The sequence below is a fragment of the Eublepharis macularius genome, chromosome 1, assembly GCF_028583425.1.
Source record: "Eublepharis macularius isolate TG4126 chromosome 1, MPM_Emac_v1.0, whole genome shotgun sequence".
Classification (NCBI taxonomy): Eukaryota; Metazoa; Chordata; class Lepidosauria; order Squamata; family Eublepharidae; genus Eublepharis; species Eublepharis macularius.
The window spans coordinates 64,234,647-64,249,127 of record NC_072790.1 but is presented as its reverse complement, the minus strand read 5'-3'; the positions used below and the strand labels follow the sequence as shown (position 1 = coordinate 64,249,127).

The window sequence follows — 14,481 nt, the reverse complement described above, 5'->3', positions numbered from 1 at the left end:
TCTTCCTTTTTCTCTTTGTTTTTTACCTCTCCTTCTTTATTTTTCTTTTTTCTCTTCCCTTTTTATTAGGATTTTAAACTTATTAATAAAATAAAAAGTATTCAATAATAAAAAAGATATAATTATTAGGCACATAAAGGAACAAAGCCCGCTGAGGGAAAATCAGTATGGTTTCTGCAAATGGCAGTTCTGCCCCACTCACCTTTTAGAGTTCTTTGAGAAAATGAACAAGCATGAAATTGTGGGCAAAAGATTTGGGACGGACAAAAGGAAATACTTACGCAGTAAGCGATTAAAATGTGTAATTTACTGCCAGAGGATGTAGTGATAGGAACAGGCATAGAGACTTTAAATGTAGACAGATTCGCGGAGGATAAGTCTATCAGTGTCTATTAGCCATGCTGCCTAAAAGAAACATCCGCATTCAGAGGCAAAAAGCCTCTGAATGCCAGTGCTAGGAGCAAACTTCAGGGGAAGGCCTTGGGCTCTATGTCCTGTTTTTGGCTCTCCAGAGTGACTGCGTGAGAAAGGATGCTGGAATAGATGCGCCACTAGTCTGATGCAGCAGGGATCTTCTTACGTTCTTATGGCCATGATAAATTCCCATTGGGGATTATTTTATGGCTATGATAAATCCCTGTTAATGCTAAATGAAGCCCTGCAAACACAGTTAAGTCTTGGCAGAGATGGCTCTGATGGATTTAATTGATGGCCTCCATCTGACCTTATGGAGTGGCCTGCTTTATGAAGTTAGGAGGGCAGCCTGGCTTTTTGCAAACTGTACAAAACTGAATTATTTAAGAAGGCTTTTTTATTAAGGTAGGAGGGCTGTACTCTAAGGAAATGGTTCGAAGAGATGCATTGGTAAAGGGATAGGGATTGCAGCCTATACAACTGCGTACTTTCTGTTGCAGTATGTTCCTTCTGTGAGTAATTTTTATGTTATTTAATGTCAAGTTTGATTGCTTATACTCTGTTTTAGCTCTGTATCAAATTTCTCTTTGTTTTCAGATCTCTGCAAATTTACACTTGCATACCCTATAGCCTTGTTTATTGAATGTTCCAGCTGTTGATCATATTGATTTACACTATGCAATCTGCCCTCAGTTTCAGTGAGAAAGGCAGACTATAAATAATGTACATAAATAAATAAAGGTGATGGGTTTGAATACTTCCATGACACCTGTAGTGAACAGGGAAGCCTTTGTTTCTTGGGTCGTCTTGGTGATCATTAGAACTTCCATGTTTGGAAGAAGTCTTTTGGCATTGAAAATAAACAATGGTGTGGCCAGACTCATAAACAGATTTTTATAATAATTTTTTCTCCATACAGACACAAATCTCTACCAATTTAAACTCTTCTAATTGTTATTTGCGTTTATTAAATATATATGTCATCCTAAATCAGTGGCTTTTCTAAATAAATCTTTAATATGATTGTAAAATGCCTCTGACAGATTAGACTGTCTCAAAAGATCTTGATTTTCCTGGTAGAGAAATAGGCCCACATGAATCCTGGGTACTTCTCCCTCTGAGGTGGAGGACATCTTGGGTGTTTCCTTTTCCCAGTCAGGGAGGCAGGAAGTTGATTTTTCTTCCACCTTCCTGTTGGCGCCCGGAACATCCCTTTCTCCAGTTCTTTCCTGCTTCCAGGGAGAGCAGTTGACTAGGCAGATGCTTCTGCCTTTCTTCCCTTACTTACTTGATTTCAGCTTCTCACTTCTCAGATTGCTTCCTCTTTCTTCCTTGCTGCTTCTATTCTTAACAACTCTGCCTTCTCATTCCTCTCAACTTCACTATACCTCTCCCCCTCCTCCTTTTTGTATCGATCGTTGGAACGAAAGTGATACAGAATCCAGAGATTCCGAAGGGAGTTTCATGGACACCAAGGAAGAAGCTTCGACAGCGGCAACCCCGACTGAAGAACTGATTGATCCTCCTGGTATCGTCATGCCCCTGGGGCTGGAATGGAATCCCAGCACCTTTCCGACTTCCAAGCCAAGTACTTCTAAAAAACACCGCAGAAGACTCCAGGAGCCGGGATCTGCAGCACGTCTCTGCCAGGAGGCTGAGAAAGGCGCCAAAAGAAAAGCCATGGAAAAGGCGGGAAATGGCAGTGGCACTTGTGCCAAGACCCGCATGGCTCCAAAAGATGTGATTGCCACCCTCCCTCTGGGAGACAGCACAGCGGGCCATTCCCAGGCCGATGGGACTCTGCCTCCTGCTGAAAACATTGAAGCAAGGGCAGGTAATGTACCTAGCAACCTCAGGCAGTTACAACAAGGGAATTTTCCCTCCTGAGAGAGACAATGAAGGAAGAGATTATAAAGTTCTGTCAACCTACCTCTAGAGCGCCTAGTGAGCAGTCCCCCCTCCCCCCCAACAAGCAGCGCCGTACAGAAGCTCACTGGCCCACCAAGGCTGCTCAGAAGTCTCGTGAAAAGAAAAGGGCATGACCAAAGGATGGACAGACGTCTCTACAGTACACAGCCCTTTCGTTCCCAGTGCACGCTAAGAAAACCAAACATCCTTTTGGAACCCGTCCAAGGCAGGCCACAAAAAGAGTTCCTTTGGCTCCAGATCCTACAAGCATCCACAACACGGAGGGGACAGACAGGACTTTGACCCCAAAGATCCAAAGTCCTGACTCGGATTGGGCCCCAGTAGGAGGGAGACTACAGCTGTTTCATTAAGTATGGAAAGGGTCAAAATCAGATGCATGGACCCTCAAAGTAGTCTCCCAAGGATATGTCATCGAATTCAAAACCTGCCTACCGGATCGATTCCTCAGGTCCCCTGTTTGCAAAGACCCCCGGCGGAACCTAATTACTCAGAGGGCAATCCAGCACTTACTGGACATCAGAGCAATAGACTGTTGACTGCCACGAGGCAGTCCTTGGGGTCTATTCCATCTTTTTTACAGTACCAAAGAAAAATGGAGATTGGAGAGCGATCTTGGACCTAACATTTGTTAGGTTGAATTCATAAAACTGAAGCACTTCCAAATGGAAACACTGCGTTTCATCTCCGAGGCTCTGCGATCTAGGGACTTCCTCACCTTGATAGAGCTCACCGAGGCTTACTTACACATCCCTATCCAAAGGTGTCCAAAGTGTCCAAAAGTACGTTCTTGTTTGGTGTAGTGGTTAAGAGTGGCAGGACTCTAATCTGGAGAACTGGGTTTGATTCCCCACTCTTCCGCTTGAAGCCAGCTGAGTGACCTTGGGTCAGTCTTGGTTCTTTCAGAGCTCTCTAAGCCCTACCTATCTCACAGCATGATTGTTGTGAGGGTAATAATAACATACTTTGTAAACGGCTCTGAGTGGGCATTAAGTTGTCCCGAAGGGCGGTATATAGATCAAATATTATTATTATTGCTATTGTCACTGTGCTTTTTGTGCATTTTGAATAGTGTTTTCCTGGTTGAATGTAAGCTGTCATTGAGTGCTGCAACTAGCAGATGTTTGAGCCCTTGTTAATTTTATAGCTAGAGCATTGAACTCTGTGTCTGATTCTATGTGTCACTTTCTAAGGCTGAAAATCTGGGAGTCGTGGACAGATTATAGAAAACTATATTTTAGTGTCAATGAGAAGCTTTGGGGATGTAGGGGTAAAATAATGAGATTACATACTATGTCCATACAGACCAATTAAATCTGTGCTCAGGAAGTGATGCTTTCTTTTCACTCTTACTCTTTTTGTTCTTACTCATGGTTTTTGCTTTTCCCCCCCCTAGGGCGAACGTGGACTTCCAGGTTTCCCTGGATTGCATGGAATGCCAGCATCTAAGGTTCAAACCAAATGCTTCTTGTAACAATGGGTAGGATGTTAAAAAAGTATAAAGAGATTTACAAAAACAGCACTCTGTATTTCATTCGAAATGAACACAACTCAAAGTTGGTCTTCAGTAGTTCTGAACTGAAATGTTATTCAGCAATATTGGTAGGCAAGTAGATCGGCTAAGGTCAGGGGCACAGGATGGCTTCTTTCTGTCTGTCTGATTCAGCAACTTGTTCCCTCAAAGGAGCTGTGATATAGTGCTATGTGCACTGCTATTTCCCCTGCTATAGAAATCATCCAAATGACCAGGAATAGATTCTGACTGACTCTTATCTTGTGATTTAGATTAATACTGAAACCTTTCTTTAAAATATTCTGAAGATTGACTGAAACTTTAATGCATATCTGAGAACCTGTTACATGTTTCTAGTCTTTTTATATTAAATTTGCTATGGTATCCCTTAACTATCATGAATGGATCTCATGCAGTGGAAGAACTTGGGTTTTCATTCATCTAAATAGGATTGTTTGGAGTTACCTTATGTTTTAAAGAAGGCTAAGCTACAAAAGGTGAAGGCAAGTGTATGTTCTAAATGATGTTAGAGATTGTTTAATGATGAACCCAGATTGCGGCCCAGTGCTAATGGGGAGGAGAGGAAGGGAGCACGGCAACAAACACAAACACAGACAATTTGGCTGGAGTAGAAAATGGCCACAACTTTATTAAATTACAGCTGAGAGGAGCGTTAGCGATGCATAGGCATCGCCAGTTCTCCCAAGCATCAGCTGACCTACCTACCAGCTGGTGACACCCCAAGGAAACCAAAGAGTGACAGCAAACGGGTGATCATATGGATGTACAACCCTGTGTGATTCTTCTGCCACCTGAGAGTGAATATGCCCCGGCAGCTCCCGAGCTGGGCATGCACCACCATAACTCACTTCCAAGATTCCTTATGGGAACCCCCTTAATGGAGAGACTGGGAATGCAGACACTGCCTCCCCCCAAAGGGATGTGATCTCAATGCCAGACCACCAGACAAAGTTGTGACAAAAAGAACCCCTCAAAGAACCACTGCAAAGTAAAACCCAAACCATCAAATGTAGGGAGGGCTGGTTGGGAATCGCGATCTACAAGTGAAGTGAGGGAAGGCGGGGTGGAGACGGCTTATGTGCACAACTGCCGGGATGGAGGGAAAACAGTGTCCCTCCAGTCTGGCGCCAGGCCCTGCCGTTCTGGCCACCTGATTGGGTGGCTGGGGAATTCAAACTGATTGAAGGCCAGCAGCCACGGCAGCCACCATGCTCCGTGTCTCTTCTCTCCCCGCTCCCCCAAAGCTGCAAACTGAGCCACTTAGTTAAGTCTCGGGGCCCCAGCGTATTCTGGAGTATTTGTTCACAGGATGATAGAAAGGTGTCCAGACCAATTCCATGCCACTTAAACTGTTTTACCTGCATTCATCCAAAATATGGTACAATGTTTAACACATAATATGCCAACTTTGTGGGATTGCAAGGTTTTTTCATTATGATGATCATTGTTCTATTACGTTTTGAAATAAAAGAGATTGATTCCCTGTATATGTATTTTGATCAAGGGTGACAGGGGACCTAAAGGAGATCAAGGCCTGCCAGGAATTTACGGGAAAAAAGTGAGTTTTCATTAAAGAAGTGACTTGTATTACCACTTTGTATATTGCTTACATTATATTGGAATGCTTTTGATGTTGCTGCTGGGTGTGAGGTGCAGTGTCAGAAATACATCATTTGAGTGAATGAAATGGTGATGGGGTTAGTGTTGATCCTGTGTGTCAGTGTGTCCTGTGGAACACTAGGGCAGTAGTTGTCCTGCCTGTGGAATTAAAGAGTAGTTTGGTTTCTTCAGTATCGAGGACTGCAAACTGTTACTCTTGATTTTCAGCAGAAGGTCTGGAAATAGCTGAGAATGCTAAATAGCTCAATATTTGCAGCATTCTTTAAAATAAATGTAAGGGAGAATATTGTGATGATCTCTAGTGCTGAAGGGCATGTCCACACGTCTGATGGGGGCAAAAGTATCCCTGTTGTGAGGATCAGTACTTGACCTAGATGGCCACAGTTGCACCTTTTATTTACATAACTTGTAAAAAAACCACCCCTTTCTGAGCCTCGCCAAAAGTGACATTCTACACGTGAAGGGCACTTGATCATTTTCGCGAGTCTTTCTGGGAACTGAAATCCCTCCCCCCCCTTTTCCTTCTGTTCCTTCCCCTCTCTGTTAGAATGGCTGCCTGAAGAGACAGAGAGAGCCTACGGCAACAGCAGCATTTGCAAATCGTCTTGCTCGCGGAGGGGGGGGGGAATGCTCTGGAGAAAGCTGAGAAAGTTGCAGCTGCCCACCCCCAAAGATCGTTGGGAGCAGGCTTGTGACTGGAGGAACGATTTGCAAAAGCTGCTGTTGCCGCAGGCTTTCTCTGACTTTTCAGGCAGCGATTCTAACAGTTCTAACAGAGAGGGGAAGGACACTAGGACTTCACCGACATGTCAGCTTTCTCCAGAGCATCCCCTACCCCCCAGCAAGACGATTTGCAAAAGCTGCTGTTGGCGTAGGCTTTCTCTGTCTCTTCAGGCAGCCATTCTAACAGAGAGGGGAAGGAACAGAAGGAAAAGGGGTGGGGGAGAGGGACTTCAGTTCCCAGAAAGACTTGCGAAAATGATCAAGTGCCCTTCACGTATAAAATGTCACTTGTAGCGAGGCTGTCTGTGTTGGTTCTTAGACTGGAGCCCATGTGGCATGTTGAAGCCTCCTGTTTTCCTAAGTAAACTGCTGTTCAGGATGAGGCCAGCGGACAAGAGCAGTGATTGCTCTAGAGATGGAAGTATACCTGTCTTGTGACTGGTGGGCTTGTCGTATAAACTAGCAGGCTCTATTCTCCCCTGTAATGCTGCCACAGCCTGCCCTCTTCCTGCCTGGGCATGCCATGTAGTTATATAGTGCTGGTGTCCTAATTTGCTCAGCATTGGATCAATATGTCTTGCTGTGACCATGTTACAAACTGATGAACTGACTTGCCCTTGCAGCGTATATCTGAACGTTGTCTTACGAGTTACCTATTTTCTTAGACACTGTTGAAGTATTGGCTGGTGCTCAAACAATATAGTTGTCTTGTTTGTTAGTTTCTAATTTTTTTTTGGCAGGGTGCAAAAGGAGAAAAGGGTGAAGCAGGATTTCCAGGAATTCCTGGCCGGCCTGTAAGTTTTTGTGGATTTTTGCCTTTGCATTTTCCATTGCTGTTCTGTATCATGAATGCCAGTATCTTTCCTATTACCGCAGGGGGAATCTGGGAGAAGCGGAAAGGATGGAACGCCTGGGAGCCCAGGTTTTAAGGTATTTGAATACTATATAAATAACTTGAATAAAGAATTATTTTAAATGTGTATACTTTTGTACATTCTTAATATGTGTGTGGCTATATGTGAGTGTAAGTATGCAGGAAGGAAAAGGGACGAGGGTGTGAAGACAGATGTAACATTTAAGTGTAGTAAAAGTGGTTTGAACATATGTTCACTGCCCTAAAACATATGCATGTATGGAAGTGTGTGAACAAGTACACATGAACTGTGCGTTTGCACACTTGCCAGTGACTTCAAGTGTTAGTAGCCGTTTACTTGTACAGAAAGATGAACCATTTTAACAGCCTGCAAACATCTTAACTACTGAAATACACAGAAATCCCCCCATCTGATCATTTGAATATATTTGTTGGGGCTATATATAATTTTTTAGCAATAATGTTAGTTTCTTGAAACAGAACCAGATTATATAGATATAGATTTAATGTAATAATGGCAGTATTGAAAATTACTAAGCAGTTCTTACATCTCTTTGATGAATATGGAAGCTAACTTTGAATTAATGGAGGTATGGTACAATTAAAAACATAATGCAAAAGAATTTGTTAGCTTTCTGTTGCTGTTATGTCCTAACAATATAATAGACCTTTATTCTGCATATTTCATAATGTAGACTCATAGAATCTAGGGTCATCTATTCCAACCCCCTGCACAATGCAGGAAATTCACAAATACCCCCTGACTGCCCCAGTGACCCCTGCTCCATGCCCAGAAGATGGTGAAACACCTTCAGGATCTCTTGCCAAACCAGCTTGTGGAAAACCACCACCCAACCCCAAGGTGGCAATCAGCAGTAAGAAGGGACAATTTGCTTGTGACTTAGATTTTTCAAACCATCCGACATACTGTACTGTGTGGAGGATCAGGAATGTACTGAGGTTTTGAGTGTGTTCTCATGGGATGGATCACACGGAATATCCCATCCTTCACTACTGAGCACTGTTATAGGCTGAGGAGGTGGCAACAGAGCAGCTGGGTGGTGCACTGCTACTGAAATCTCTCTGTGCCCATGCTCTCTCCCTCTGGTTATTTATTAGTTGGACTTCTAAATGGTGCTGTAGCCATGTCCCTGGCAGCTCTGTGACTCTCTCCTGATGCCCACCGACAAGAGTGCTGCTTTCCATTTTAGTGGCACTCAGTGATGGGGGTTGGAATATTTCCTGAGGTGCCTTCCTTGAACTGCTATTGGTTATGTCACTCTTCACTCTCCCGTAGTGATTTCTCTCCTCTGTTTCTATATTGCTCTAACCATAGTATGCTGTGGTATCTGATGTAGTTGCCCAGTTTAGACATAGCAGCAAACTAGGAAACAAAAGAAGGAATTGATACATGAAATGGGAGGAGGGTGCCTGTAAACCTGCAACATGTTCTTTGTGTAGAGGAATGGGCTGGATCATCCTATGGGGTGGGGAGATGAAAAAGGGGCTTTGGCTGCCCCTTAGGACAAGTGCTGCTGCATACCTTCACCTTTGGCTTTGGCAGTCAGTCAACTCTTGTAGTCTCAGGAGTTATGCAAGTGAAAGAAAAGTCCGCATGAAAATCAATTCCTTTATTCTCTGAGGTAGCAGTACTGAGCGAGCTGAGGAACATGGGCTGGATACACAAAGAAATGTAGCAATTTATTTCATATTTAACATGAGGAGCGTTTAGCCAAAGGAGAAAGTTGGCATTTGAATTAAAATCAGTCCAACTGATGACTAGGCAGAAGACATAAGCACGGAGAAATTAATGAATCAGGCTACTAAATGAGTTTCCAAGTATAATCTACAATACCCTGTAGCTGGTGTTAGAAACAGTGGAATCCAGCCTTCTTCCTCATTTCTGAATGATGGCAGATCTAAGAACCAATTTCAGGAGTCTTTTAAATAGATTATTTGAATTCTAGAGCCCCATTGGCTTATTTCCTGTGGGAAACTACGAGTCCGGGTTCATTCCCTCACTTAGAGTCTAGTGGGGGGGGGGGGGCGGCGGTCCCTTGATCCATTTGAGACTATTTGAAATGACTCCTACCAGCAGGCCAAAGCTATTGTGTTCTGCCAGATTTCTGACTAAGTGGATGGGCTGTCTTGGAAGAGTTGCATGGCTGTCCAGAAATGTGGTATGTTCTCTCCCCGGATGGACTTTCCACTTATTCATCAAGCCTTCCTGTCAGATGCAGCATCAGGGATTTTTCTGATGCAGACCAACAGTTCTATTCTATAAGCAGAGATAAGGCGTTGTAGAGAAGGGAAGAACACCATCATCACGCAGGTATCTAAAGTGGATGAAGTATCAAGTTTATTTTACAAGAAACTGCTAATGGATGCCACGGAGTCCTCTACTGCCATACAGTGGCTGCCTTGCCACAATTGGGAATTGTATTAAAACCCTCCTGGGAAAGACATGTGCTTCCCTGTATAAATTCAGTGCTGTTGTGGAGCCTGAGAAGTGAAATAATAATTTAAGCGTTCCATTCCTCTTGGATGCAACAGCTGATGGGACGGTAGCATTAGGGCCTTTTGACAAGCTAAGGTATATGAGTACAGCCACTCCATGAACATTGTGCATGGAGACTGAAGCCACCTGTTATTTTATGGTGATAGTAATTCCTCGGGGAGAAAACAAGACAAATGGTTTTCCAGAAAGACAGATACCCTCAGCAACACTGTTAACTTCTGCCCATAATATGATACTGGTTAGTGGTCGGGTCCTAAAGCAATTCCAGGTTACCCTCTAATGCACAGTGTTTGTTGTTTACCTGCAAACTTTTCAACAAATTAACACACAACGTCTACTAAGTCTGGAGAAAAATTACTCTGGCAAGGCTGTCCCAGTATTACAATAGTATGTACGTTGTTTCCGCTTTAATTCACTAGCAGCTGGGCAGATGCTTAGCCGATCTTACTAGTATTAGTAGGTGTTTCTTTTTTTAAAAGTATGTTTTGATTTCAGTAATTTCCTTAAGTAAACCAAACTCTAGTACTTATGCGCTTTTGAAATCAATGAGATGTACGTACATATGAGATTGCTCTGCCTTGTCTTTCCTGTTACTGCTCTAAGTGCAATCCCTTTTTTTAAAAAAATCTGATTTTAAATGTACCCTCTTTGTTTGGAAGGCATTACTTTCTCTAGTCATTCAGATGGTGATTTGGTTGGAGAATAGGAAGAGTTTATAGCATTTTTTTCCCCAATTTGCTCAAAACTGAAAGCAATAGTCTCTTGTTTCTACTATAGTACAAAATGTTGTCAGCTTGCCTTTTAACATCTGCTCTCTATAAAACATCACTTTACTTTGGGCTTATTGTAATCAAAATCAGGCTTTTAACAAGCAGAAGGATTCTTTGGAGATTTCGGCTGGAGTCTTCTTTATTTTCTTAGAAAATTTCAGAAACCTATTTGTTCCTGGAAAATATGAGAAACAGTTCACTGCACACCAAACCCATGCTTTCTACGATTTGGCCTGTGGTATGGTCATACCCATGAGGCTGTTCCTCTGTGGGGTATGCCAGATGAAATCCTTTTATGTGATATGGGTGAGTTCCATTTTTTCTTCCTGGTCTCTTTCCATTGATCTCTCACAGTGGTGCAGAAATGAGATTCAGCACATCTCACCCTCATTTCTGTAGTTGTAGCCGAATTTGGCACGGTTTGATGAATGCTGTTGCTGTTCCCTGGTTGCAGAGTTTCCTACATGTACAGACAGATTTAATGCATTGCCCCTCCCTCCATGCAACACAATTAGTCTGAATATGTCTGTTCTGTGAAAATAACACATGCTGAAGGAGACAAGCTGACAAGCATGTTGTGTGATCATCCTGTCACTGCAGCACATTTTGAGCACTATAGAATAGTCGCAGCTTATCTGGGGCCATTAGATGATTTTCAGCTCTTCCGAATAGATGTTTAGATGGAATAATAATGGGCTAGATGAGGGTCAGTAAGCTGAAGCTTAGTCCAGAAAATTGAGATCCTGTTGGATCACCATAGATGACCCATGGATTGAGTTCTCGGCCTGTCTTAGAGCAGAACCGTAAGTGACAAAAGGCACAGATTGGACACTTGTCTGCTTCCCTCAAGTTTTGATGGGAAATGTAGGCAGCTTGGTGGAATGTTGGACAAGTGACAGTTGAAAAGTCCATTGGACAGCAGTCAGAGAGCGAAGCTGCGAGACCAGGATGCCTACATTTCCCATCAAAACTTGAGGGAAGCAGACAAGTGTCCAATCAGTGCCTTTTGTCACTTGTGGTTCTGCTCTTAGATGGGTCATACTCCCGTTGGAACAGAAGGTTCATGATCTGAGAGTGCTGTTAGGTTCATATCTACAAATGAACTCAAGAATTGTCTGTGGCACTTAAGAATGCTAACCGATTTAAGTTCATCCAGAAGTTGCACTCCTTCTATGGAAAAGCAAGATGTGGTGTTTTGATTGCATCTAGATTAGACTACTGAAGTATGCTTTACCATAAGATTCCTTGGAATGAGAGGCTGTGTCCTTGCATACTTGGGGAGGTTGAAACCCAGGAACATGTTTTCCTGAGATGCCCTTTCTATAAGGAAGCATGTATGAGATTTATTATTCCCACAACAACCATGTATGAGATTTATTATTCCCTTTCTGGAAGGTATCTCAGAACATTCAGATAAGAAAAAATTAGAGAAACTGCTGTCAAACTCAGATTTTACTGCATTACACCAGATAGCGAAATTTTGTGCTCCGGTCGTTAAAGCCCATTAGAGCCTAGGCCTCCATTTCGGTTGCTTGCTTAGAACTATGCTGACTTCCTGGTTTTTACAAATTTTGATAGATATTAGGAAATTATGTTTTAAAATTGTATATACTTATATGCTTCATGTTTTAAATGGTTGTAAAATGTGCACTTAAATCTTATGTTTTATGTACTGGCTAAGTGCTGTAATAAAGAATACCAGTATGCTTTACCTGAGGTTGCCTTTGATGACTATGCAGAAATTTCAGTTAGTACGGAATGAAGCAGGAGCGGCTGCTGAATGGAGCAGGTTATTTGAAACGTATCTTGCTAGTATAGACTTTACTCTGACTCCCATTTGTTTCTGGGCGTCGTTCAAAGAGCTGGTTGTGGCCAGAGCCAGTTCCAGCAGGGGAAAAAGTTGGGAATATCCTGCTAGCTTGCTAGCCGTTACTGAGTATGATCTCGGTGGAGTTTTTCTTCTCTTCTTGCAGGTACTTTGCTTTGGTGTGACCAGAAGTGTGGTCCCTTGGGTGTGAGCTGAAACACAAAATACAGTGGCCAGCTCAAGTGAACCAGGTTCTGCCCAAGATGGATTGTGTTTCTTTGCTTATCTTATTTAAATTATTTTGTTTTAAATTGCTAGTTCTGTATTTTGAAGATTTCTGCAAGCTGCCTTGGGTCCTTTAGGGGGGCTGGGGGAGCAGAATAGAGGTACCCTAATAAATAAATATAAATGGTTCTTAACCTAATCACAGACCATTTGCTCCTGGCTATAAACAGCTTCCATGAAGGGCCTGCTTTTTGTACGCTCCACCTTCTGAAGCAAGGAAGGTGATTAAAGAAGCAGGGCCTTTCCCCATTGTGGGTCCCTATCTGTAGAATCCCTTTCTAGCATATATTTGCCTGGTCCATATACTCTCCTAAACTGTAGGTTCCAGATGAAGACATTCTTATTCTTTCAGGCATTTATAGAGGAAAAATTCTGACTATTATTTAAAATATATTTTTTCCTTTCCTTGTCCTCAGACTTTGTTGTTTAATTTATAACTTTTGTCTTTTCTTAACATACACCACCGTAGGCACATTGTTTTGAGAGGCTGCATAAAATACATTCTCCTGTCCCTTGCTTTCCTTGAGTACATTTACCTTGAAGAATGATAGGGAGTTGGTCAGCAGTAACATTATTTGTGAGCTAACCAGGATATTCCTAAAACCAGAGTCTGAAAGTGATTTCAGATTGTGTTTTTAAATTCCAAGCGGCCCTAATATTGGTGATTAATAATGAAGAGGATGATAAATTGCTTGACTCCGATTAAAGATGGAAGGTAGAATTTGATACAGGGAAGGAAAAGAAAGATGTGGGGAAAGGGTGGTTTGTTAAGTAGCAAACCAGCACTACATATGCAACATTCTTTCTTGTGGATTTTATGGACTTTAATCCTACTGGAAGAAAAAAAAAATCTTCCATTCTATTTGCATATTATTACATGGAGGATTAATCTATGAAAGTAGCTTCTAAATAGTGCCATAGTCAACTGCTAGTGTTAACAGGAGTCAGCTGTTTTGATTGCCTGGAAATAGTAATTCGGGAAATGTGTCAATCCAAAGCCCTACTTTGGCCAACAGTTACTTATTTGTTGTGTAAAAGCAACCATTACTTGATTTTTGGATTGCGTACTGCTTTGAATGATAATTTGAAATTGAGTTGTTTTCTGTCATACGACCCAGTAATGAGATGGTATTGGTGCACTCTTCAATCTGTAGCAACTGCAAAAGCATCTGAGCAGCTTCTCCCAAATAATCAGATTATGTGGTAATGTGCTACACCAGGAGAAATTTAATTTCATGATGTGTAGACTATTCTGCCTCCCAAAGAACACATTTCTCACTATAAATGTTGTTTACTTTATCAATTTATAGCAGTTTAAGAGAAAGTGGCAGGAGGCCAGCTGAGATAGAAATGGATTTAAGGACTCTATGGATTTTCAAAACCAGCCAACCTTTTTCTTTGTTTAGAGTCTTAGGTGTCTTAATGGGAAGTGTAGTTGGGCTTGCCATATATGAGCTGCTTGCCTGAGAACACTGCGTGTGGTGCATATAAGGACTCGTTGAAATAGACGAGGCCCCTTATGGTGCTATGCATCTGCCTCTAGTTGCACAGGACCCTGATTCTCGTGTGCCAAATCATAATGGAGTATAAAATTGCATGTAGTATTCCCCAGTTTCCCCTTCCAAATACGTTTGGAGACCAGATCATCTGTCTGATCACAAGGAAGGGGGGAGAAATCAGTAAATTATACAAACATGGTGTTCAAATTTAATGCAGTTTATATGCATTTTATACATGGGAAAGCATGCTTGAGTACAAGAGGGAGCTCGAGATACATTTTAGTTCAGTATCTCAGGCCTGAAGACAGGACGCAGCTGTAGAGTGAATCAGACAGTGGGTCTGTCAAGATGAATATTGTTTACTGTGACTGGCAGCAGCTCTTAAGAATCTCAGATGGATGTCTTTTTCATCATTTGTTAATGATCCTTTTAACTGGAGATGTAAGGGGTGAGCACCAGACCTGGTATATGCAAAGAAGATGCTTTCCCTCTGAGCTTCCTTTTGTACTTC

General features: G+C 42.3%; 1 protein-coding gene across 1 annotated transcript in view; it reads left to right on the top strand.

Moving 5' to 3' along the window:
• The window catches only part of COL21A1 (collagen type XXI alpha 1 chain), a 140,904-nt gene that overhangs the window by 76,017 nt on the left and 50,406 nt on the right, over window positions 1-14,481 (top strand). The window contains exons 13-16 of the mRNA XM_054987749.1: window positions 3,737-3,790; window positions 5,379-5,432; window positions 6,958-7,011; window positions 7,094-7,147. Of these exons, the coding sequence (XP_054843724.1) occupies window positions 3,737-3,790; window positions 5,379-5,432; window positions 6,958-7,011; window positions 7,094-7,147 (216 nt within the window). The remainder of the gene's footprint in view (window positions 1-3,736; window positions 3,791-5,378; window positions 5,433-6,957; window positions 7,012-7,093; window positions 7,148-14,481) is intronic.